Source organism: Coptis chinensis, chromosome 2 (assembly GCF_015680905.1).
Source record: "Coptis chinensis isolate HL-2020 chromosome 2, ASM1568090v1, whole genome shotgun sequence".
Lineage (NCBI taxonomy): Eukaryota > Viridiplantae > Streptophyta > Magnoliopsida > Ranunculales > Ranunculaceae > Coptis > Coptis chinensis.
In genome coordinates this window covers 8406118-8430767 of record NC_141457.1, presented here as the reverse complement: position 1 = coordinate 8430767, position 24650 = coordinate 8406118, and the positions used below count along the sequence as shown (strand labels likewise).

Genomic DNA, 24650 nt, shown 5'->3' with positions numbered 1-24650 from the left:
TCCTTCTAGTGCTGGGTTGTGAAGGTGAAGCTGGTGGTTGACTTTCAGTGGCAACTTTGGACTTGCTTCTAGTGTTGGGTACTTGACTTGGTTGTGATGAAGGTGAAGCTGGTGGTGGTTGACTTTCAGTAGCAACTTTGGACTTGCTTCTAGTGCTAGGTACTTGACTTGGTTGTGATGAAGGAGAAGCTAGTGGTGGTTGACTTGAACTTGCAACTCTGGACTTGCTTCTAGTGCTGGGTTGTGAAGGTGAAGATGGCAATGGACCATTTGATGCTTGTGAAGATTCTACATCTTTGGCCTTAGATTTACCTATAATCCCAAACAAATGAGAATTCCTGACATGTAAGTAATTCCTGACATGTCATATGTAACCACATAGTGATGAGTGTCCTTACCTTTTGGTTGTGCAGGGAGGCCTTTGCATGTCTTGGAATTATGCCCCTCATCTACCTGACCTACACTTCCTTCTCTTCTTGTTTGGTGCTTCCTCATCTTCATCTCTCCTTCTATTCTTTCTTGGCATGATACCCCCGTGTGTGGAGGTGGATGGTATAAATGTTACGTGTCTACATGCAAACAAACACATAAATTAATAACTAAAGAACAATATTATACCTGCAATGCAGATAAATACTTAACACACCTCCAAAACCTAAAACATATGCCAAATTCAATTCCACTAAAACCAGAAAATCCTCAAATCCAACCAAGTAATATGCACACAGAAAACCATCCAACACAAGAAACTAACCAGACAAATGTTTCATTGATGGTGCTATTCTTGTTAGCACTCAATTTACATTTCAGCTTGAATCACCAAGGTTACAGCTTACAACCATACTACTAGGCACTTTAACTTGTTAAACTACCAACCATACACAAAAATTCAACCAAAGAAACATACTCCATGATCCCCCAACTATAGCTCAACACTTGAGTTATAAGTTCTCAACACAAAACTTGTCACAAAGAAACACACTTTATGAACACTCTCATGACTTAAACTCAAAAGGGTATCTCAAAACCTTATAAAATTATCAAAAATCACAAATTCTGGATAAATAAACAAACTTTATAAACTTCGAGCACATATATTCAAAGGTGTACTCTTAACAAGCAATTCTGACTTTCTTAACTTGTCATAATAATTGAATTGTCAGAGTTATATGCATCTCTGCTACTAAGTCATATACTTGTCTTCTCTGGTCAATTTTCAAGTTAAATTACTGCTACTAAGTTATATGCATCTCTGCTACTAGGTTTCAAGTGTCAGAGTTATATGCATCTCTGCTACTAAGTCCCTACATTATAGTCAGACTTGCAATGGCACTGAAATTTGGCAGAGTGATTTGAAACTTCTATCAATCTACTACTATAGAGTGATTTCAAACATAATTCTATCAACCAAAAAGAATACTACTAGCTATATGATCCTCATTATTGTCTGATGACCTTCTATAAGAAAATTAAATTATATTCCATAACAAAGACTTGTGTCCATCTTCTGATTGATTTGAAGAAATATATGGGGTGGTAATGAAGCTGGATACATGTGGAAAAAAAGACCAGCTCAGCACCTTTTTTTTTTTTTTTTTTTTTTTATAATTTAAGAAATTTATGAAATACAAGTGTTGGTTTGGTGTGAAGTTGGATACAAGTTTGGAATCAACACTTGCTTGTTACTTGCAAATTAATGTAACAACACAAAACAGAACAACTACAATGTTACCTACTACAGAACAACACTACTACAGAAGAACAAATTAATGCAACAACACAAAACAAATTAATGCAAGAACACAAAATAGAACAACACTACTACAGAAGAACTACTACTACTATTACTACTGCCCATTTTCCTTCTTTGTTTTTTCTTTCATTTATTATTAGGGACCCTTATTATTATTATTGTGAAAATAAATTAGTCAGTTCAACAGCTCAACACCAGTATCAATGAAAGAGAGTTTAGGGTAACTTACAGGCTTGTGCCAGTCTCTTGGATCTTCCATTGGCTTGATGTGTCCCTTGTAAGCCATTCGATATGTAGACACCCAGAAGTAGGAACTGCAATACTCTCTCCAATCAGCTCTCATTTTGTATAAAATAACTACTGCATGCACACAAACAATCCCAGAGAGTTGCCATCTCCTACAATTGCACTCTTGATCTACTATGTTCACAGTGTATCTATAATCAGACTTGACATCCCTGATATAAGACAGACTGCTATTACTTGCTTCCAAATCCCAGTTAGGAATGTCTTCTATCATCTTCTCTATTTTTTTCACAACTGCAGGAACTAACCCATTTATATCCCATTCTTTTGCCTTCTCTCTCCTCTTATACAAAAAGGACATCAACAATGTATGATACTTATCTAAGAAAGGAACAATGGGCATATCCCTCAAGTCCAAAATCCAATTGTTAAATGATTCAGAAAAATTGTTTGTGATGTGATCACATTTTGTATAATCATCAAAGTGTGCCCTTGCCCAACTCTCCACTTTCTCTCTCATAAGCCAGGCCCTAGCTTCTGGACATTCAACTTCTAGTTGAGCCATACACCTATCAAAATCAGTTATCTTATAACATTTTGCAGCACCCCAGACTAGCAACTCCAAATGTTTTGCCTTGAAAACTTTCTTAAAGTTTTTGTACATATGCCTAAAACAAAACCTATGGGGATTGTTAGGGAACACACTTGACACAACTTCAATTAATCCCTTTTGTCTATCAGACACAAATGTCAACTTGTACATATGACAATCTAATCCATTCCTTTTCATTGTTTGTAAAAAATTAGTCCAACTCTCTTTCCCCTCAGATCTTGTGATATAGACTGCTATAGGAAACAAACCATTGTTCCCATCCAATGCTACCATGCTTAGACATTGTCCTCCATACTTACCCTTCAGAAAACACCCATCTAATCCAATAATGGGTCTACAAATGAAGAAGAATCGACAAAGAAGCGGTAAAACACACACATACATCTTCAAACTGCAAGATTTGATCATTTCTAGAACAAAAAGCAATTGACCCTGGATTACTTCTCATTATCTGATAAAAAATGGAGTACACACAATATATAAGTAACAATAACAATATATAAGTAACAATAACAATGCATAAGTAACACACATATAGAAAACAAACAATATATAAACACAGAAGCAACATTTAGGGTTTACCTGATCACATAACACAGGTACTAGTTTGTAACTCTCTGCAAAATCTCCATGAATCTGTTGCAAACATCTAATTCTTGCACTCCATGCAGTCCAGTAAGAGATTGCCACATGCTGCTTCTGCCTAATGTCATCAATGATGTTTTGTGGAGTACAAGTCTAGTGATGTACCTTCATATGTTCCAACATAACAGTGGCCACCCAAACTACATCAGCCATTCTATTCTTGTGGTCTGTATCAGCAGCACATCTATGTTCATTGTTAAAGGTGCTCAGTCTCATTGTAAAACCATCACTCTTCTTCTTCCTCCAGTAAGCCCTCCAGGGACACCCACTAGCCTCACAGATAGCTAAAATTCTGTATGACTCATTCACAACCATCCTACCCACAAATCTATTCTTAATGCAGTAATCCTTAATCTCCTCAATATATTTTGATATTAGGCCACTCCATACCTCTTTCCCACTCATCTTCAACAATGTGTGGCCTAACATCATTGGCCTCAGTTCTATACACATCTACAGTCTCACCTTCATAGTTATAGTACTCTGCATAACTTGGAATCATATACTCCAATTCATCTTCAGATGAGTGTGCACTGTGATACTCCTCTTCAGGTTCCAATTCTTCAACATTTGGAGGTGGAGGCTTTGCTGCTACTTTTCTCACAACAGGAACTTCAATACCTTCATCATCATCTAGCTCATCTTCAGACATGACATTGTATGTGTTGACATCAAAGGTCCCCACATTAGACCAAAACGGGTCATCTTCATCAACAATGACACCCTTTCCTTTGACTTTTCTCCCACCTTTTCTCTTCTCAGTTGTCTCTCCAGACTTGGCATACTTAGTTGGTTGTCTCTTTGCTGGTGTGGACTGCTTCCTTTTTCCTTTCCTACCAACTTCTTCTTGCACAGCTTCTTTTACTTTTGTATTCAAAGCTTCAACTGTGGGGTCTTCAACTTCTACTTCAGGTATGGCTTCAGTCATGTCATAAACTTTATTTTCAACATAAACATCACAGTACCCATCCAGATCTCCAATAAATCAGCATCAGTCACTACATAAACATAACCAACTGTCTCCACATCTCCAATAAATCAGCATCAGTCACTACATGAACTACTTTACCACCAACAATGTAAGCCAGCTTGACCTCTTCCATGTTGACATCCAACAATAAATCTTTCAAGTCTGATTGCATGTCCAACATATTTAGTTTATCACCATCTACATTCATCATCCAAACTTCCTTTTACCCGGTGAAATCTTTTTTTTGACAAGTGTTAACCTTCTACAAGGTGTCTTAAAGAAACCCCATAGTGAATCAACGGGTTTCTCACTTCATCATCGACCATGACCGTATTGCGAATGAAAAAAGAAAATCAACATTAAACAACTATTTTAGAAGCAAACAAGTCTAAAAGCATTAATAAATCATGAATTTCGGTTGATTACCTTCGGATCTAAGACAAAGATGATGCCTTGCGGTTGATAACACCTTCAAGTTGATGAGGCTTGCGGTTCTACTTGAATAATGTATATAACTACATCACCTTTGACAAATTCAAATGCTTACAACTTTAAACATACAGTTCTATAAAAATAATTAAGTGTTGTTGTGATGTTCTAACAAGCACGCTCAAACACTAGATCAGTGATAACTCAAGCATGCTCAAACACTATATCAGTGATAAATCCTCACAACAATGGAGACAACAATGGAGTTTCTTCCCGCTTAAAAAAATAGACTTGGCTCTTTATACAAGGTGATTAGACGTAAAACTGCAATTTAGTTTCGATCCGTTGGATAGAATGTACTGGATGACTCCACGTGTCTATCTACTTTGACTGAGAAGTAATTTCTTTGGTAATCTATTATGACCGTTGGATTATTTTCACAGGATGGCGACACGTGTTTCATAGTTCAAACTTTGGTAAATAGTTCGGTGGCAAAAGAGTAATTACAAGATCAGGGGTAGTTGGTGTCTTTTTCTTTGGATCAATTCTGACCTTTGATTTTTTCATTGGAGATCGTGACACGTGTCTAATTTGACCTAGTGTGATGACTTAAAGTCATGGCTAAGGGTAGTTTGGTCTTTTCACTACAGTTGACTTTCGAGATAATAGTCAAGACTTGTTAACTTGGACTGCATGTGAAAATGGGGGGGGGTGACCCTAATATTTTTGAAAATGGGGGGGTATCCCTAGTTGGAACTAGTAATGGGGGGTAAGTCTAACTAACCCCCTATTTTTTTATAAGTAGTAATAGAGTTTAGAAAAAACTGGAGTCCCTGCGAGTGTTCCAAAAAATAGATTGGTGAGGGTGTAACATATTCCAATTCTTTATATATATATATATATATATATATATAAAGAATTGGAATATGTCATAATTATTGTGGTCATAATTGTGATTTTTTGAATCCTTAACTATGAATAAATGTCTAAATCTATATATATATATATATATATATATATATATATATATATATATATAAAAGAATTGGAATATGTCATAATTATTGTGGTCATAATTGTGATTTTTTGAATCCTTAACTATGAATAAATGTCTAAATCACACAGTGGATGGCGCATCAAATCGAAAGGGTTTTAGAAAAATCGTTTTCGGTGGAAATTATTGTTTTTAGCAATTTAGTTTTTTGTTTACTATTTTTTTTTCTTAATTAGCTATATTGTTTAGGAAAAGTTAGAGATTTTGTGAAACTCTAGATGTGATTGTTTTTTCATAATTAGATATAGTGTTTAGAAAAAGTTAGAGAGTATGTGAAACTCTATATGGGATTGTTTCTTTATTTATATCATACTTTTTTATATTTAGTAATAGAGTTTAGAAAAAACTTATCTCCTATTTTTTCTTAATTAGCCTTGACACGTGGACACTCTAGAAACGCTTCTTCAATTGAAGAGGGTAGAGCTATAATATATATATAAGGAATTGGAATATGTCATAATTATTGTGGTCGTAATTGTGATTTTTTGAATCCTTAACTATGAATAAATGTCTAAATCACACAGTGGATGGCGCATCAAATCGAAAGGGTTTTAGAAAAATCGTTTTCGGTGGAAATTATTGTTTTTAGCAATTTAGTTTTTTGTTTACTATTTTTTTTCGTAATTAACTATATTGTTTAGGAAAAGTTAGAGATTTTGTGAAACTCTAGATGTGATTGTTTTTTCATAATTAGCTATAGTGTTTAGAAAAAGTTAGAGAGTATGTGAAACTCTAGATGAGATTGTTTCTTTATTTATATCATACTTTTTTGTATTTAGTAATAGAGTTTAGAAAAAACTGCTTTTATATTTAGTAATAGAGTTTAAAAAAAAATGGAGTCTTTGTGAGGGTATATATATATATATATATATATATATATATATATATATATATATATATATATATATATATATATATATATATATATATATATATAGGATAAAGATAAATATTTGTTTCCTATTTTATCTCCTATTTTTTCTTAATCAGCCTTGACACGTGGACGCTCTAGAAACGCTTCCTCAATTGAAGAGTGTAGAGCTATAATATATATATATAAGGAATTGGAATATGTCATAATTATTGTGGTCGTAATTGTGATTTTTTGAATCCTTAACTATGAATAAATGTCTAAATCACACAGTGGATGGCGCATCAAATCGAAAGGGTTTTAGGAAAATCGTTTTCGGTGGAAATTATTGTTTTTAGCAATTTAGTTTTTTGTTTACTATTTTTTTTCCCGTAATTAGCTATATTGTTTAGGAAAAGTTGGAGATTTTGTGAAACTCTAGATGTGATTGTTTTTTCATAATTAGCTATAGTGTTTAGAAAAGGTTAGAGAATATGTGAAACTCTAGATGAGATTGTTTCTTTATTTATATCCTATTTTTTTATATTTAGTAATAGAGTTTAGGAAAAAAAACTGCTTTTATATTTAGTAATAGAGTTTAAAAAAAACTGGAGTCTTTGTAAGGGTATAGTTATAATATATATCTAAGGATAAAGATAAATATTTGTTTCCTATTTTATCTCCTATTTTTTCTTAATTAGCCTTGACACATGGACACTCTAGAAACGCTTCCTCAATTGAAGAGCTATAATATATATATAAAGACATATTTCATCTATCAAAAAAAGAAAAATGATTGAGAGTCCTACTGTTAGAACTCTTTTCTGGCAGGAAGTTGAGAACCTGATTTCGCCGTGGGTATCATTAGAAGCTATTTTAGAATGTGTGAAATGCATTTGGTAGGTTTTATTTATTTATTTATTGGCAAGGCTGTTTTAAATGAGATCAATAACTCTTTTGATCTTTGTGGGGTTCGAACCCCAGACCTCTGGTATCATCACCCAAAGATTTTACCGACTTTGCTAGTTGGCACCTGCCGAGTTATGTATGTTAACCTCCATTTAAGTGATTATTGTTGTTATCAATGTATTTTATTCATTTGTCTAAATTTTCTTACCAGTTAAGCTTGCCTTGTAAACTTATATATCCTTGTAAACTTATATATTGAAACCTGTGGCTGGCCATTTTCCATTTCCCTACCGTTGTCAGTAGTAACAACGTACATAAATAACTACTTTATCAAAAAGTAAAATCTTATTGATGCAAAGCGATGATTGCAGCAAAAACTGTTCTGCGCGCTTTATTCACCACGCATCACAATCTCTGTAAAATGCTTTGACAAGTCCAAATATGAGTCCTATTCCAAATCGTTTTCCTTTCACTCTCGCCATTTGCTTATTTGAGATGATGGTCAAGATTTGATACTATTGCATTACTTGATAAACTCCATGACTACCCAGTACTTGAAGGGACGTAATGCAATTTTAGCATCTGCAAATCCAACTTTCTTTGCTATGGCCTGGAGCTCGTCTTCGGTTCTTTCTTTTCCACCAGGGTGGTTTACCATCATTAAAATGTCGAACTGGAATAGCTCTTTTGCAGCAGTAGTAGTTTCAACAGCCACTGGAACTACCCTGTCCACGACAATCACCTTGCCATTCTTTGGTAATGCTTTATGGCAATTTTTCAAGAATTTAATGCAGTGCTCATCACTCCAATCATGAATTATTCCCTGCCAAGTTTCGTAGGGGTCAAGATAATTCGAAATGATCTTTTCACACCAAAAGATAAAGAAAATAAAAACAACCGACTCACTTTCAGAAAAATGGCGTCACATTTGGGAATGCTTGCAAACATATCTCCGCCAACATGCTCAACCCCTGCAATAAATTGTAGTCTGTTATGGCATGGACCCAGAGCAAACAGGTGTAGTTTGGATGCAGTGTGCTTCCTCTTCCCTTATTTTCATTGGCAGGATTATACTATATAAACAAGTGAGGCATCACATGAAAAAATGAAGGTTGAAAACAGAGTTACCAGTATAGTATATCATCAAGGTTTTTTGAGAAAGAGGAGAAGATCGTACCAGGATAAGATGGTGCAGTTTGGACGACGTGGGGTAAGTCAAAGTTGATACCCTTAATTGCAGGATACCTTGCAGTGATGATACTAATTGCGGTTCCTATTCCACCAGCAACATCAACTACTCGTTCCACATTTTCAAACCCCTTGTATGCATCAACAATCTTGTTCATGAAAATGTACGTGCTATTGAACATTGCCTTATTGAAGACGTTATTGAATCTTTCGTCGATGCTGGGGTATCGGTACGATTCTATTCCGTGTGCCTTATTGAACGGTATTCCCCCATCAAGAATGGCATCTTTTAAGTGGTACCTACAAAAAATATTGAACATGCAATGCCGAGATATTTCCCCAGTTTTGACAATATATAAGTTTCCAATTGCCTTCGTGAATGGTAAAGCTTTTTTGAAAATGCTTTGTTAATATAGTGTACGTGTGTTTATAAAAAAAATCAGCGGAGATGGTGAAACATTTCTGAAGATGGCTTGTTAGTTTGTTTTAATTTGAAGAAGGAAAAGTGTCTTTAGATTGTATTTTGAATGATACTAGAACTGGAATGGCTTCATTTACTGACCAGGTTTCCATGATGACCTTGTCTCCAACCATCATCAGCATAGGAGACATGGAAAGTCCATCCTGATCTCGAACAAAGGACTTGGAAATGGGAACCAAACCGTACAGCCTTTCGGTGTGACCATTTTCATCAGAGACAGTAGAGCATGATACAAAAGAGTAGCTAGCCAGAAGGCGTAACATACGATCCAACATCATAGCAGCCTCTGATGGTTTTCTAGTGGGGATGTGAGAAGTAATCTGTGATGCTGAGAGTCGAGCATCTGGACCAGCTCTTGCTATGATGTCCAGCACTTCCAGCTCAATCACTGATCTCATCACCATGGGAAGGACTGAAAGAGTGGTCAAGTATACGGCAGGTGTGTAATCATCGCCTACTTCACCATTGTTGGTGGAGATGAATTGGTTCTCACCACTGCTGGAACTCATGATATGCAATAGGTATGAATGCCAAAACTAGACAAAGTTGAAGATGAGAAGTTGATTCACACATGCACTCCTGTGGCTCTTAAATATATTTGGTGCACACATTATGGTTGATGGTGCATGTACGTTCAAATCTGGTGATTAATCTTTAATAATTTAACTACTCGAGATGATGGGCGACGTAAATTCGACCCACACATACATCCACGAAATAGAAATGATATCTGTCGATGTCACAAGATATTGAGGATTTTGATTAGGCTTGAGATAAATTCAAATCAACCATCTAGAAGTATATATTACGGTTAGGCACATTTAATACTAATTATATGAAAAATCAAATTAATACAAGCATCACATTTCACATTGTTTAATACAAGAAATTGGTCACAAGGCCCATTTTCAGGTGCAAATCACTATCAGAACTAACGTTTTTTTAATCACTAACAGGACAATTTCCGGGTGAAAATAACCCGTAAAGATTTGAAATAAATATTTTCTAATTTTACTCTTTCTGCCGTTTTGCTATGAACAATAAGTGTTTATACCTTATGTTGATGTATGAACAATGACCCAAATAGGTGAACGTACCTCATACAATATGTTATGTATGAACAATGATTGTTCATAGCTCATGTTGAGATATAAACAATAATTGTTCATACTCCAATAGGTATTCTTACAATCTTATTAATCATAGCTCATGTTGAGGTATGAACAGTGATTGTTCATACTTCAATAGGTATTCTTACTAATCATACATTATGTTGATATATGAAAAGTGATTGTTCATTTCCCAAATAAGTATGAACAATTATTCATATTTTTTTTTTTTGCTAAAAGATAATTGATTAATAAAGAATAAAGATTACAAAAGTATAAGTTAAAGATTAAGAACTGATTAGGTAACGTAACATCATTTGTGTACCCTTCCTAATACATCATTGATCTAGTTGACAAATCTAAAATAAGTGGTGTAGTGATCGATTCTCTAGATTTTTCATAAAGAGTGGTCTACTGTCCCACCATTTTCTTTCACCTTGAGCCAAGGTTGCCTCATGTTTAGAGCAACCATCGGCTCCAAGGTTAGTCTCCCTCCAAGTGGCTGTGATGTTGATCCATGTTGCCTGCTCCTTCATAGTTTGCCACTTTTCGCGGACTCTCCAATGTATTTTATTTTCCTGAAAAGCTTGGACTACAGAGTTCGAATCGCTTTCCACCCATATATATTTCCATCCAAGGTCCAGCGCCTTTTTTATGGCTTCCACAATAGCAACTGTTTCAGTCATGTAACTAGTAGTGACTCCCAGTGCTCCTGCCGCTGCACCTAAGAACTCACCCTTATAATTTCGCAAAACCATTCCCCAACCTGATCTCCCAGGATTTCCTCTCGAGCACCCATTCGTATTTATCTTTAAGATTCCAGGTGGAGGAAGAGTCCAGAAACATTCAAGGATTTTCGGTGCTCTTCTCAGCTTGTGTTGAAGATTGAAGAATCTAAGAATCTTTAAATCATGAACTGAGTTCTCCATTTGCCCTGCAGATTTGTGGTGAGCTCGAATGATTGCTCTTCTTGCCAAAAAGCAAATTTGCGAGAATCTTGAGGCTTTATTATCGTATAACACTCTGTTTCTGTTCTTCCAAAGACTCACCATCACTGTTAGAGAGCAAGCTTTCCACATATCAAGTATGAGAGAGCTGTAATGTTTCCCTTGCTGATGCACATCATGAAATGATTCCGGATCCTTGTGAGTGCTAAAGATGTCTCGGGCATATTTCCACACTCTTTTGGCCAAAGAGCATTGAAAGAGAATATGGTCCAAAGTTTCTTGATGATTGAGACAGATGCAACATCTGGAAGCTAGCTGCATTTTTCTCTTTTGAAGTTGGTCATCTGTTTGAGTTGCACCGTGTGCCAACTTACATGTTATACCTTGTGTCTTCGGCAACACTTTAGAGCTCCATATATACTTACACCATGATGGTCTGGCTGCTTTTTTTTTATGGCTTCATGAGCTTCCGAAACTGTGAAATTCCCAGTAGAAAAGGCTATCCATACCCTGAGCTATTAGGTTGCGGAATAGTACCCAGATCAATACCCATTTGCTGCAACACTTGAATCATATTTTCAGAAAAATGCCAGTTTTCTCCCTGAATGCAGTCACTGAGCTTCGACTGGAATTTAACAATATCCTTTCTCTCATCCTAAAAGAAGTCGCAAAGTGGCTTCTTCAACAACCAATTCTCTCTCCATAGATTAATAGAGGTGCCATTGCCCACAGTCCATCCATGTAGTTGTTCCATTTCACGTAGAGCCCATTTAATACCTTTCCAAATTGTGGATGTTTTGTAATTTGACCATCCCCCTGTTCGATTGGTATATTTACCTTTCATGAAGGACGCCCAATCACAATCCTCTGTTAGAAGGCTCCATGCTTGTTTCATAAGTATTGAGAGATTTATATCTTGAAGTCTCCTTAGCCCAAGTCCTCCTTCCTCTGTAGGCTTGTGATCTCTACACTTCTACGGTCTAAAGATACAAATAACTCGATTTCGTTCGGTGTAGACTTCAATGTCCTTACTCACGTGATCATGCATATAGTTTAAGTAAGGTTCCCTTCCACCTAAAGTCTAGGACAACGTACAACTTGTATTTGCTCTTAGGGAACTAGTGAGTAAGTTTTGGTTTAGATATTTTATGGTTGGTTATACTAAAACTACTTAGTTTTATTCTAGATTTTTAAGTTTACTTAACATACACACTAAAATAAAGTGAAAATTGATTTATACAAAGTGTGGAGAGAGTAAATCCACTCATGTTTTGAACCACCTCTCTTGTTTGACTCTAGTTATTGCATATTAATCTTTCTTAAAATTCCTAGACAAATTTTAAATAAGATTATATTTTGATCCCTAACAACATAACTCATCTCTAAGATTATGTTGCTAGCATGAGAAACTAAAGCAATGACTTATCTCTAAGTCATCATCTTGATTCCTAACTAAACTCCACACCAACTACCATTTTGGGGTAGGATGTAAAATCTAGCTTATGGTTTTAAACAACTACTAGAATCAAATTACAAGGTTTATTCCTCACATGAGCATCATTAACCCTCCACAAAGGGAGGGTTTTAGCTCATGATCCTTGGGATTAAAATGAAAGTTACAAGAAAGATATGTAAAAGAGAGAGAGAAAGAAGAAAGGAATACAAAATGTAACAACCTATTTTACCTAAGGATGAAAGAAATTTTATTTAAGAACTAGTAGTGTTTTTCCACCATTAAAAAATGTTACAAGCTTTTCTTACAACTCCTAAAAACTAAAAACTAAAGACAAGTAAAAAAAAATTGAACAAAAGTCCTTTTGGAAGTAAATGCTCCCTTTTACATAAGAGAGCTTTTTTCTTTTCTCCCACGTGAAACACTCCCCCCTCATTTATTTTTCTCTTATCCAAACTAAACCCCCATTTGACACCTTTCATTTTCTAGATAATCATCACCTAAAACCAACCAACTTCATTAATTTTATGCAAGGTGTCAAATTTGCACCAATTATTTTGTCTTGCATGATGACTCATCAAATCTTGCGGTCCCGCATGGTGGGTCCATGTGTTGTGTTCAGTGGCGGTCCGATCTTTTGGTATTTTTGCAACTTCCTGCCAATGTGTAGAGTTCGTCGCATTGATCATCTGAGTAGCTCACTTGTCGCATTCGGAGTCCTGATTCAAGAGATATGAGCTTCGGCAGTTAGATGCTTCTGTGCACATAATCCTGTTTCTGACTGGATTTTGTACTATTTGAGTCCTTGGTCTTTAGTCCGGATTTGTTAGGCTTCACATGGGCTTGATTGGAAAGCTTATGTGTACTCACTATTCCATGCTTAAATGCTGGCTTTATCATCATTTTTACATTAGTTGCTCTAACCTGCAAAAAGCACGAAGATGCGATTATTTCATGATTATTAAACACAAAATTGACCGAAATATTATGTCTCTACGGGGTTTTATAATACAGTTTTGGGTGCTTATCGCACCACTCCCAAACAACACTTTACTTGTCCTCAAGCAAAGAAGAGACATTAAAACATATAAGTGGCCAAAACTGTGCATTCTAAACTAAGTCTCGTTTCTCAGAGTGCGGTTGCATTGATCGTATGCAACAAGGCCTTAAACCACTAGGAATTCCCTAGTAGACGAGTTATAGCCTCGTGAGAGTTTTTCAGAGAAGATACTCACAAACTTCATTTATACTATAACGACTCAATAACAAAAGCTTGTTTTCTAAATTAATCTCAGATATCTATACATCTCCTTAGCGGGGAACGATGATTAATTCCTTTGAAACTCAAGTAATATGCATACAATAATTAAAACACCTACATATGAACATGCATACAGTGATCTTTACATTAAAATGTACTAGCAGGGCCGTTTCTGGATCCTTTAGAGAGCGTACCTAAATTGGTTTTCACAGGTATGTGTCGAAACACAAATTCACTCAAAATTTTACCACTCAGGTTTCGTTAACTCCAGTGTGCAGTGGGCACATGTTTCCTCACATACTCGATGACAGTCAGAGGAGCCGAGGTCGATCAATCACATCTACACTTATTATCACACCATCCTACTCCTAATTGAGCTAAAAGTCTTTATTAGGTATTATGGGGCTTAGGTAGTAGTGTAAAAGAAAATGGAAATGGATAATAAAAAATGATAAGTATGAGAGAATAGGGTCTTCAAGATATTTACACTCGAGAAATCCTTGTTTTTTTTTCCTGCTTCTATCTGAGTTTTCCTACTTTGCTCTTAAGCCTTGTACTTATTTCACACACTATTTTTTTTTAAGGCTTAAGAAACATGATTCTATTTTCCTTTCCTGAAGCAAGTAACTAACTTTTATTTGGGACAAGTGTTTCTCTTTATTTTTCTACATTTCATCATATTTCTCATACTCATCACTTAGGTAGGTTCTTTTATTTGGGTTTAATAGATGGGTAAGGAATTTTTGGTGAAAGTGAAAGGTTTGATGAAAGGTTCAGTGGAGTGACTAGCGGTAAAATTTGTAACAGGTAAGAATTTTTAGCTATGTCGATCCAAAGAAGGCCTAAATTCTCGCTTAGGGTTCGGGTGGTGATCAAGTAAATAGATGCGTGATTTTCTCTATTCAGAAAAACTACTCCTCTGTGTCATTACTCACAAATCACTCATACCAAGGCTTTTGGTTAGACTCTCACAGGATTGATAGTTTAAGTAGACTAACCGTGGGTTCTAGAAACTTATTGCTATGTACAATCAATGATACTTAGTGCATGAATACTCATGAAAAGATGTAAAAACTATTGCATACGTATTATCTTAAGTTTCTTAAAAACGAATCCTAATTCAAATGCTAATGTGAGACTTTTAGATAATTTTCATCATTAAAAAGAAAACAAGACTTTGTCACTAATTACATTTACTAACAAGAAAATATAAACTATATACAGACTACAAGTTGCCTTTTTTTTTTTTTTTTTTTTTTTTTTTTTTTTTTTTTTTTTTTTCCAGGATTAAATTACTCCCAAACAGAGTGATGCTGAGTCTTCGAAATAAAAATAGATAAAGAAAGGAATTACCTGATAACCGTGAGTAAAATTAGAGCTGGATTGCTGGAACAGAAAGTTGTGGTAACATAATATATTATACAGAAAAAAACAAAGAAAAACAGTAGCACACTATATACAACTATATACAGTTAGATATATGTATAATTTCCTACTCCCTATTAGCAATTTCCTCATCGAAAAAGGGATGAAACATGCCATAATCATAGAGATTTGTAAAATTTCTCTCAACTGTGATTCTCCGATTTCCAGCCATAGAGTGATCGAGATGAGTTTCTGAGGGTGTATATTGGTTGAATGGAGTGAGGGGATGGTGATGTGTGAAATTTTTTCGAATCGGTTGCGAATTGCTTGCCTGCGCTTGTCAAAATCAGGCTATGGTTACCGCGTACGTGAGGATGTGTGAGGGGGAGCAAGATCCGGATTTTCAGGGGGAAGAAATGTGTGGGGCTGACGCGTGGTTTGCCTCGCGTGCTGAGTTTTGTGACCGGACACGTGATTTGGGTCGGGTTCTAAATTTTGGCCCAAGCCCAAATGAATTTCGGAAATTCCCATTATGTCCCGAAGTGTCACGAAATTTCAAACGCGGAAATTCAATTCGTTTCACCTTCAAATTAAACGAATGAGATGTCAAAATGATCAACATTAAAAATGTCATCCAATGGAAAATGGAAAAGGCACATTCAACCTTTTGTATTTTTATTTTGTATTTTGGGGGGTTGAGTCTTGTAAAAACAGAACGCAACCCCCTTTTTTTTTTTTTTTTTTTTTTTTTTTTTTTTTTATTTTTATTTTTATGTACAAATTTACAAGGGGAGATGAATGTGTCAACAACACCGGACTTCAAGAAGAAAACCATTACAGTAAAATTAGATAACTGTCATGTCGGCTCTGGGGCGAATCCAATCCAGCTAGACTGTGGCTTAACCTCTATGTTTTGGGGGCCTAGGGTTCAGGACGGTACCATCCCTGACCAATGTGCAATGGTCTAATAATAATATTACCCTTATTATATATGGTATAGCCTCAAATCGCCCCGAACTGTCATCAAATAGAAAACTATTCGGGGTTGGCCTGGTGAAATCCATTGCCCGTGCGAACGAGGGACCATCCGATTTTGCACATCACGACTCTCTTTGTGCACAACGCTTAGTGCAAAGCTGAAAATAAAAGACACGATCGAGTATATACATGTTGAGTCTCTTAACGTCAGATCCTCAAGACGAAGGTGAGTCTTTTAACGTCAGATCCTCAAGACAAATCCCAACCTGTGGGAACAACGGGGCGACGACGAGGTTTATCCTGCTGAGCTGGTGTCAGACAATAATATACCTTATACCGGCTCATATCGGATAGTAGTTCAAGACCTAGACAGAAAGGTGTTTGACAATTCATACACCACCCCATCCTTCACGCACGTCGCTTTCGAGCAAAAGTACTACGACCATTACCTATTTGAGATGGGTGAGATTTACACCAAATGATGGGCTGGAGTTCGCGAGGAAGAGAATAGAAAAGGGAAGAGAATGAAGGATGGGAAATTTTTAGTACCCATTGTTTACCAGAAGGCACATTTGCTCGATTATCAGAAGACATTTATACTCAGTTCTGAAATAGAGTTTTTGTGGACTTACATGAAGTTTTTCAGTTTAGCCCACGTGAAGCCCAACTAAAGCCTAGGGAAGCACAAAGGACAAATTCAATTCAGAACGGGATGAACGTGCCGAAAAGCATCAAATTCCAGAAGCCTATATCTTCTAAACTTGGACTCTAATGGCGACAAGTGAACCATCAGAATGATCAGTGCGACGAGCTTTATACATAGGCGGGACTTTGTAAAAAGTCAACTTTTAGACCCGCCACTGGTTGAAGCATGAGGGACCCACTACACGAACCCACAGAATCTGGCGATCAAGCTCATACGTTAAGCTTCAGCACAAGTCAAGTTGCATTAAAAACTAAGACTTTTGTGCATAATTTTGGCACACTGCACGAAGTCTTATTTGGTTGGCAAATGATGAGGTGGCTTGATTAGGTGGATGCAAATTAAGCTTTGGGCTTGATTAGGTGAAAAATGATTAAGCTTTGGCACACAAAGTCTTATTTGGTTGGCAAATGATGAGGTGGAATGAAAGAAAATCAAGGTTTCTCATTAAAAGATGCAGTTGAAAGTTGGAAATTTACACAGGATGATGAAGCAAAATTAGAGCAATCTCTTGCTATAAAAAGAAGGCTTCATGAGCAAAAAGTAACTTTTGCTCCATTAGTTAAGTTTAGTCCGGAGTAGAAGGTTTCCACCTCTGTATTTTTTGTTTTGATTTTGTTAAGTTAATTTTATAATATGTTTTCAATTCTAAGTTATTAATTGAAGTCATTTCTAAGTTGAGTATTGCAGTATTAAGTAAACTAGTAGAATTCTCTTTTCTTATGTTTCTCATTTTTATCAAACTTAGTTTAATCTAAGTTGAATAACTTGCAAATTAAGTCACTTTGGAAAATAGGTTTAAAATATTTGTAAAATTCTGCTCACATAATTCCGTTATAGAGAAACCCTTGCTCGAAGTAAATTACAACGTGCACGTGAGCGAGGTATTTAAACGGTCGTATTTAAGTGTGTGTAAGAAACTGGATCTTTACACGTGCAAAAGTGTGATTATCAATACGTATAGGTAGAGTATATGTATATGCATTAACTAATCGTCAGCCCTACAAAGCCAGATGTCTAAACTTTTTTTTTTTCGCTACTATAGATGTCTAAATTTATGGGGTAGCTTACAATTTTTTTTTTCTATCCTTTGTAAGCTTATATAGAAATTTTTTATTTTATTTTTTATTTTTGCACACAAAAGTATAGATTGGGTATTCAAAAAAATACAATAGTCTATACACTGCACGATCAACTCAGTCAACTGTTGGTAATGAATATCAAAACCTAATAAACCATCCTTTGGCGTACTAATTAAATTAATCTCAAACTAGCCTTGAGCCCAAGAGATAAAACCAATAAAAGTGTTGGGAAAAAAAAATGCAATGTGATAGGGTATTTACAAGATTTTCAGTATGGGGTTGGTGTTTCTGGTGGAGCATAAGTGATTTTGCATGCTGTCAATCGTATAGTATATGCTAACAGTGACAGTACCTCTCTTTCAATGCTGCTTGTAGATTTTCATAATGCTTTTAACATGGTTGATCTGACTATCATGTTGAGAGAGGTTCGTATCTGTTGCCCAGCTATTACCCCTTAGGTCGAGTACTTATATTGTCAACTTGAGATGTTATATTTAGGGGATGGCTACATATGGTCGATCTGCTACTGGGGTCCAGCAAGGCAACCCTTTGGGTCCCCTTTTCTTTGCACTGGTGTTGCATCCCCTTATTCTCTAGATCCAGTCCAGTTGTCAATTATTGCTACAAGCTTGACCGGTACCTAGATGATGGGACTCTGATCGGAGATACAAAATGGGTGGCGACGTATAGTTTTGGGTATGATTCAGGGAGAAAGTCCTTCTTACGGGCTGGTTCTTAATGTGGCTAAAACTGAGATATTTTAGTCATCACTGGATCCATGTCGCTCCACTTCGGGTCTTTTTCCTTCAGATTTGTCTCATCCTCAGCAAGGGGTCAGGTTGCTTGGAGGTGCGGTTAGCACTGATTCATCCTTTGTCACGGGCCTTGCTCGCAAGCGTGTTGAAAAAGTTATGATTTTGATGGACCATTTAGCTGCATTAGAAGATCCATAGTGTGAGTTAGCGCTTTTACGTGCTTGTATTGGGCTCTCTAAGTTGGTCTTTGCGATTCATACTTGTCCACCATTCCTTTTCAGAGAGGCAGCTAAGACTTTTGATCGGCATCTCTGCAGTGTTTTCCAAGGTATTGTGATTTTTGATGGTCTTGACTTCGGTGATTTGCAGTGGAATTTATCGACACTCCCATTACGTCTGGGTGGGTTAGGTATTTATAGTGCCACTGATGTCTCTACTTTTGCTTTTGTGGCTTCCCGTTGTCAGACTTTTGAGCTTCAGAACCACATTCTTAGGAGTTGTGACCCAATGCCTTTGGATGAGATTCTTGATGTTACTAGCAATGCATTGAGTCTCTGTCTATCCGATTTTGACCACAGTTCTATAGCTGTGAATGTTGTCGTCCCTTCAAAACCACAAAAAGTTTTGGTGGAAGCGTTCTATGGTAAGATTATTGTTGGTGTTGAAAGGGAGTTTGTGTTACTTGCTCGTCAGAAAGTAGTCATTGGATGCTTGCAGTCAGAACACGCAAAGGATTTTCTACTTGCTATTCCGATGGAGAGACTTGGACAGCGTATGTCGCTGGTGGAGTATCGTTCTACTCTCCGGTATCGTCTCATGATTCATTTGTACTCTAATATGATGGTGGTTTATGCCCTGTTTGAAAAAATAGTACACTAGATGTTTTCGGGGACCATGCCGCACATTATAGACATTTTACAGGTTTCAAATTCCGATATGATCATGTCAGAGATATTTTATGTGATGCATTTTGGAGGGCTGGAGTACAAGTGAATAAGGAGGCTCCCGTGAATTTTCTCACTGATCCGAATGTGGAAAGATCAACACTTTAGCCTGCAGATGTATTATATTGATCTACAGTTGGTTTGAGGGGAGACATGCATGTGTTGATGTAACTAGAGCCTCTACGTTGGTAGGACTTGGGAATTGAGTCTTTGAGGTGGAAAAAGCAGCTAATAGAGCAGTGGCAAGAAAGATTGAGAAACACGAGGAGGCTTGTAGAGCTAACCAACATTATTTCATTCCGTTCAGTTTCGATATTTTCGGGTTCTTAGCACAACAATGTGTTGAGCTCCTTAAGAGATTGCAGAAAGTTATGACTGCAACGTAATGACAGTTGGTTCTAACAGTTTGTATTTAAGATAATAGGATTTGCCATTCAAAATAGACTTGCAGCCGCAAACTTTTGTCCTAATTATTTGTAAAACTCATTATCATTATCAATAAAATTTATACGGAAAAAAAATAAGAAAAAACAAAACTCATAAAGAGACAAAAAGTGTCGGACACCATTTCGGCTTCACATCCCGCATTATATACGAGCTTACCAGGTACGCTAAAATGGGTGACCAAAGAGAATTCCCAACTGAGATTATCTGTACTTGTCGCTTAACACGTGCTGCTAAAAATATATTATTTAATATAAATTATTTGCAGTTTCGGCGTCTCCCAGAAACTAAAATGGACGAAAAACTGATTCGACGATTGGAATCGGCAGTGACTCGTTTAGAATCAATGTCATTATCCTCCGCACGTGGAGGAGATGATGACGATGATGATGTGGAATCATCATTAGATCCGTCGGTTAAAGCATTTGACGAAATGATGGTGCAATATTTGGGTGAACTTTCTTCTGTTGCGGAAAAGATTGGTGGCAAACTTGTGGATGTCACTAAGATCGTGGGTGAAGCCTTTTCTGTTCAGAGAGAGCTTTTGATCAAACTTAAACAAACCAAGGTTCGTTCCTTGTTTTTTCTTATTTATTTCATTCAGTTTTTTAGATTAATCTCATTTACTTTCAAATTGCTGCAGAAGCCCGATTTGGCTGAGTTTCTGAAACCGTTGAATGAAGTTATCGTGAAAGCAAATTCACTTACAGAAGGGAGAAGATCTGATTTGTTTAACCACTTGAAAGCTGCAGCTGACAGTCTCACAGCATTAGCTTGGATTGCCTACTCGGGGAAAGATTGCGGTGGGACTCTCCTACTTTATTAATTTTTTTTATTTTAATTTTTTTTATATTTTTGTTTTAATTTTTTTCAAGGTATGAGCCTTCCTATTGCTCATGTCGAGGAAAGCTGGCAAATGGCGGAATTCTACAATAACAAGGTATGTGTGCTTCTCTCGGTATGTTGGACTACTATATGACAATAGAAACTAAGAATCTGAAAATTTTAAACTATTGTCTGTCAGATCTTCTCTTGAGATATCCTAGATAAACAAATAAATAATCTTGAGCTGTAAATCAATATCCTCTTCATGAGTAGGATGTGGACAACGTCAGTAAGCTCGCTCTTATAGAATTATAGGATGTGTGTGTGTGACTCCGTTCAAATATAACGACGAATAGAAGGGGGTAGAAAGGGTTTCATAATTCCAGTGTTGAAAGAACTTGGACAATACACTTTAATGGATTTCCGTTAATCTTGCTTATTTGACTCAGATTCTTGTGGAGTATAGAAACAAAGACCCAAATCATGTGGAATGGGCTAAAGCTCTGAAGGAAATTTATTTACCTGGTTTAAGAGACTATGTCAAGAGTTTTTACCCTTTGGGTCCAGTGTGGAGTTCTACCGGCACAACAGCTACTTCTGCCCCTTCAGCACCGCCAAAAGCTTCTCCACGAAGTGCTCCTGCTCCTCCACCTCCTCCGCCAGCATCTCTTTTCAGCTCTGAATCTTCTAGTGCCTCATCATCCCGCCCAAAGGAAGGGATGGCTGCTGTGTTCCAAGAAATCAGTTCAGGGAAGCCTGTTACTCAAGGTAAATAAGCAATGATTTCATTCATTGTGGGATTTTGTTTACTTTTATGCCCTATGTTACATGGACACACCATATTTTAAAAATAATCCGTGTCGGATACGTATCCACGTGTCCCCGTTTCGGACACGGACGGACACATATTGTATGTGATATTCCTCATTTTTTGATATTTTGTCGTGTCAGACACTTCATATCCTTGTCAATGTAACTTAGAATTTAGTCACATGCTATATCTTGACTGTGAATTTTTTCCTTGCATACCAGGCTTGAGAAAGATAACAGATGATATGAAAACAAAAAACCACAGTGATAGAACTGGTGTTGTTGGTGCCGGTGGTAAAGAAACTCGCACCAGTTCACCTTCCTTCTCTAAAGCCGGGCCTCCAAAGTTGGAGCTCCAAATGGGTCGCAAGTGAGTATGCTTACTGGATGATCTGGTTTTAGTAATTCGTATTTCTCTAACAATTAGTATGCTATGTCAAAAGATGATGTTTTCTTTATATTTGTCATTCATGGGAATTCGATATCATATTTTGCAGGTGGGTGGTTGAGAATCAAATTGGAAGGAAGAATTTAGTTATTGATGATTGTGATGCTAAGCAATCTGTGTATGCTTTTGGATGTAAAGATTCTGTTCTGCAAATACAGGGTAACTGTTACATTTCTGCTAGCTTGATAGTATATCAGTTATAGATTACTTACTACTTGACAAGGCTTGGCATCCTTTTTAAAAGTTTTGTTTCTATGAAGGCTTTATTATGAAATGCAGATATACTTAATGACTGACTACTATTATGCAGGGAAAGTGAACAATATAACAATTGACAAATGCACCAAAATGGGGATTGTATTTACGGTCAGTGCAAGAGCTTGAAGTCACAAAGTAGCTATACTTTTGTGTGGATTCCTATTCTAACATCTTGGCTTTTCAAAAACAGGATGTTGTAGCAGCTTGTGAGATTGTGAACTGCAATGGAGTTGAGGTGCAATGCCAGGTATCCTTTTATTGACCAAACATGTTATGGGAACCCATCAATGAGCTACTTATGACCTTACTTTTCTGCATAGTTTCAGATGAAAGTTTTTTTCTTGAATTGTATTATTGGAAGATAGTGTGTACTGATTTGAGTTTGATTTGGCAACAACTTGATGTTATGTGACTGTGTCTCAGGGTTCAGCACCAACAATTTCAGTGGACAATACAGCAGGATGCCAATTATATCTAAGCAAAGATTCTTTGGGGACCTCTATTACAACAGCCAAGTCCAGTGAAATTAATGTATTAGTGCCTGGTGCAGGAGCTGATGATGATTGGGTATGGGCTTGTTTTCTTACTTATTTACTTTAGGTGCTTTGATTTCGTTTTCCAGGAAATGCACCAATTGTTTATAGTAAAGGATAAAATACTAAAATATTGGAGAGATTATGAGAGGGAATACGAGGAGGCAAAGAGTGAAATACCATCGGGAGATCCTGCTTAAGTATCCTACCAAAACAGTGGGGAAGCTTATATAGGCATATAGCACAATTTAAAGAATTTGTGTTTCTCAGAGATTTCAATTTCTCCCAACGTGTCTACACGTCTACCTTGTGTCTTCTGGAAAACGAGTTGAACAAACCCTTATTGTTTGGTATCTCTTCTTTTATTTTTTATCTTTTGTTATTGTCGGGTGTTTGTTAGTTTCTTGGTGATCTTGTCTCAAGTCTTAGATTTTTCAACTGGTTACAATAACTGACAAGGGAAAACCACAACACTTCGCAAGTGCTTTTCAATGTTCAGAATTAGATCGGTGTTTGGTATAGATTCTGTAAAATTGGTTCATGTAAAACGACCTTTTCGAGGTCACACCTAATGTTATTACTGTCATATGTTGACCACTTGATATTATTGATATAACTCTCTACATCGGTACATCCTTATTTCCTCTGTACTTGGATTCCTCGTGTTGGAGATGGTAAGGGTAGTGAAATTCGTTGGCATGTCAACTTATTATTACTCAACTTAGGGAAGATTAATCATTTTAATGGGTAGCGAGTTTAGTGAGTCAAGAGGTTCTCTTAAAGAATCGATCTTTCTTTTAGTTGTTGAATCTCTCTTTGATTGATATTCATTAACATCATAATTCCAACAATTTTGAAGATGAAACGTAGCCATAGGCGTGATGTTTACCCATCTGCAGATCAACACACAGGTGGACACTAACATCAAGTTCGCCAAGAGTGAACAAATGAATATGCAACTTCGAATAGGATCAGTGATAATGTTTTGCATCTGTTATACATTAAATCATGTTTGTCACCGAAATTTAGCATAGATATGAAAAAAATTCTCGCCTTTGTGACCAAGATGATTTGTAATGTATTTTCTTGCAGGGAGAGCACTCGTTACCACAGCAGTTCGTTCACATATTTAAAGATGGTCAGTTCATGACATCTCCAGTATCACACTCCGGTGGATAATCATGAAAACCAGTATTAAATGGATTTTGCTCCGACCTTTTCTCTTCCTTATTTTATTTTCCTGGAAGTTGAGAAATGTGGTTTTGTGTTTGGTATTTCTGTTTGTAATATGGTGAGTGTTGAACTGTTGATACATGTTCTGTATCTGCGTGGGGCTTATTCTTTTGGTTGTTCTGAAGCCATTGTAATTGGTGATATCTTTTTTTGTTTTCTTTGGGTCTCTTTTCTCACTGATTTGTAAAACCAGTGTCATATTTGATATTCATTCTGCTTTTTTCAATGATTTGTATGGCGAGTCTCACTTACGTATCAATCTGTTATACTTATTTTTGCATCAGTATTTGTGTTTTTGTTTCCTAGCATCATATTTTATGCAAGAGAAGAAAATGTGTTTGCAATCTATATTGCATCAGCTAGT

General features: G+C 36.4%; 3 protein-coding genes across 3 annotated transcripts; 1 reads left to right on the top strand and 2 right to left on the bottom strand.

Moving 5' to 3' along the window:
- Window positions 1–1928: 1928 nt before the first annotated feature.
- Window positions 1929–3572, bottom strand: LOC147514699 (uncharacterized). The gene is made up of 4 exons (XM_086592663.1): window positions 3363–3572; window positions 3195–3248; window positions 2995–3063; window positions 1929–2912 (listed from the first exon to the last, which is right to left on the bottom strand). Exons 1-4 carry the CDS (start codon window positions 3570–3572, stop codon window positions 1929–1931), a joined length of 1317 nt encoding a protein of 438 aa, XP_086448789.1.
- A 3796-nt stretch (window positions 3573–7368) lies between these two features.
- Window positions 7369–9731, bottom strand: LOC147514698 (caffeic acid 3-O-methyltransferase 1-like). Its single transcript, XM_086594397.1, has 4 exons — window positions 9220–9731; window positions 8647–8957; window positions 8376–8440; window positions 7369–8292 (listed from the first exon to the last, which is right to left on the bottom strand). The coding sequence occupies exons 1-4, from the start codon at window positions 9645–9647 to the stop codon at window positions 7993–7995; spliced, it is 1104 nt and encodes a 367-aa protein (XP_086450523.1). The 5' UTR covers window positions 9648–9731; the 3' UTR covers window positions 7369–7992.
- Window positions 9732–20317: 10586 nt separating this feature from the next.
- Window positions 20318–24512, top strand: CAP1 (cyclase associated protein 1). The gene is made up of 11 exons (XM_086584728.1): window positions 20318–20341; window positions 20448–20747; window positions 20823–20982; window positions 21055–21119; window positions 21454–21772; window positions 22037–22184; window positions 22312–22421; window positions 22573–22628; window positions 22711–22767; window positions 22944–23087; window positions 24146–24512. The coding sequence occupies exons 2-11, from the start codon at window positions 20472–20474 to the stop codon at window positions 24230–24232; spliced, it is 1422 nt and encodes a 473-aa protein (XP_086440854.1). The 5' UTR covers window positions 20318–20341; window positions 20448–20471; the 3' UTR covers window positions 24233–24512.
- The last annotated feature ends 138 nt before the right edge of the window (window positions 24513–24650 follow it).

Excerpts from the sequence above, each read along its gene's own strand:
- LOC147514699 (XM_086592663.1), bottom strand. The coding sequence starts at position 3,572 with ATGGTTGTGAATGAGTCATACAGAATTTTAGCTATCTGTGAGGCTAGT. Across the intron at positions 3,064-3,194 it reads TACCTGTGTTATGTGATCAG|ATAATGAGAAGTAATCCAGG; the intron begins GTAAACCCTAAA and ends ATTTTTTATCAG. Across the intron at positions 2,913-2,994 it reads AAATCTTGCAGTTTGAAGAT|GGTAAGTATGGAGGACAATG; the intron begins GTATGTGTGTGT and ends TGTTTTCTGAAG.
- LOC147514698 (XM_086594397.1), bottom strand. The coding sequence starts at position 9,647 with ATGAGTTCCAGCAGTGGTGAGAACCAATTCATCTCCACCAACAATGGT. Across the intron at positions 8,958-9,219 it reads AAGGTCATCATGGAAACCTG|GTACCACTTAAAAGATGCCA; the intron begins GTCAGTAAATGA and ends TATTTTTTGTAG. Across the intron at positions 8,441-8,646 it reads AACTGCACCATCTTATCCTG|GGGTTGAGCATGTTGGCGGA; the intron begins GTACGATCTTCT and ends AATTTATTGCAG.
- CAP1 (XM_086584728.1), top strand. The coding sequence starts at position 20,472 with ATGGACGAAAAACTGATTCGACGATTGGAATCGGCAGTGACTCGTTTA. Across the intron at positions 20,748-20,822 it reads TCAAACTTAAACAAACCAAG|AAGCCCGATTTGGCTGAGTT; the intron begins GTTCGTTCCTTG and ends AAATTGCTGCAG. Across the intron at positions 22,629-22,710 it reads AAATGGGGATTGTATTTACG|GATGTTGTAGCAGCTTGTGA; the intron begins GTCAGTGCAAGA and ends TTTCAAAAACAG.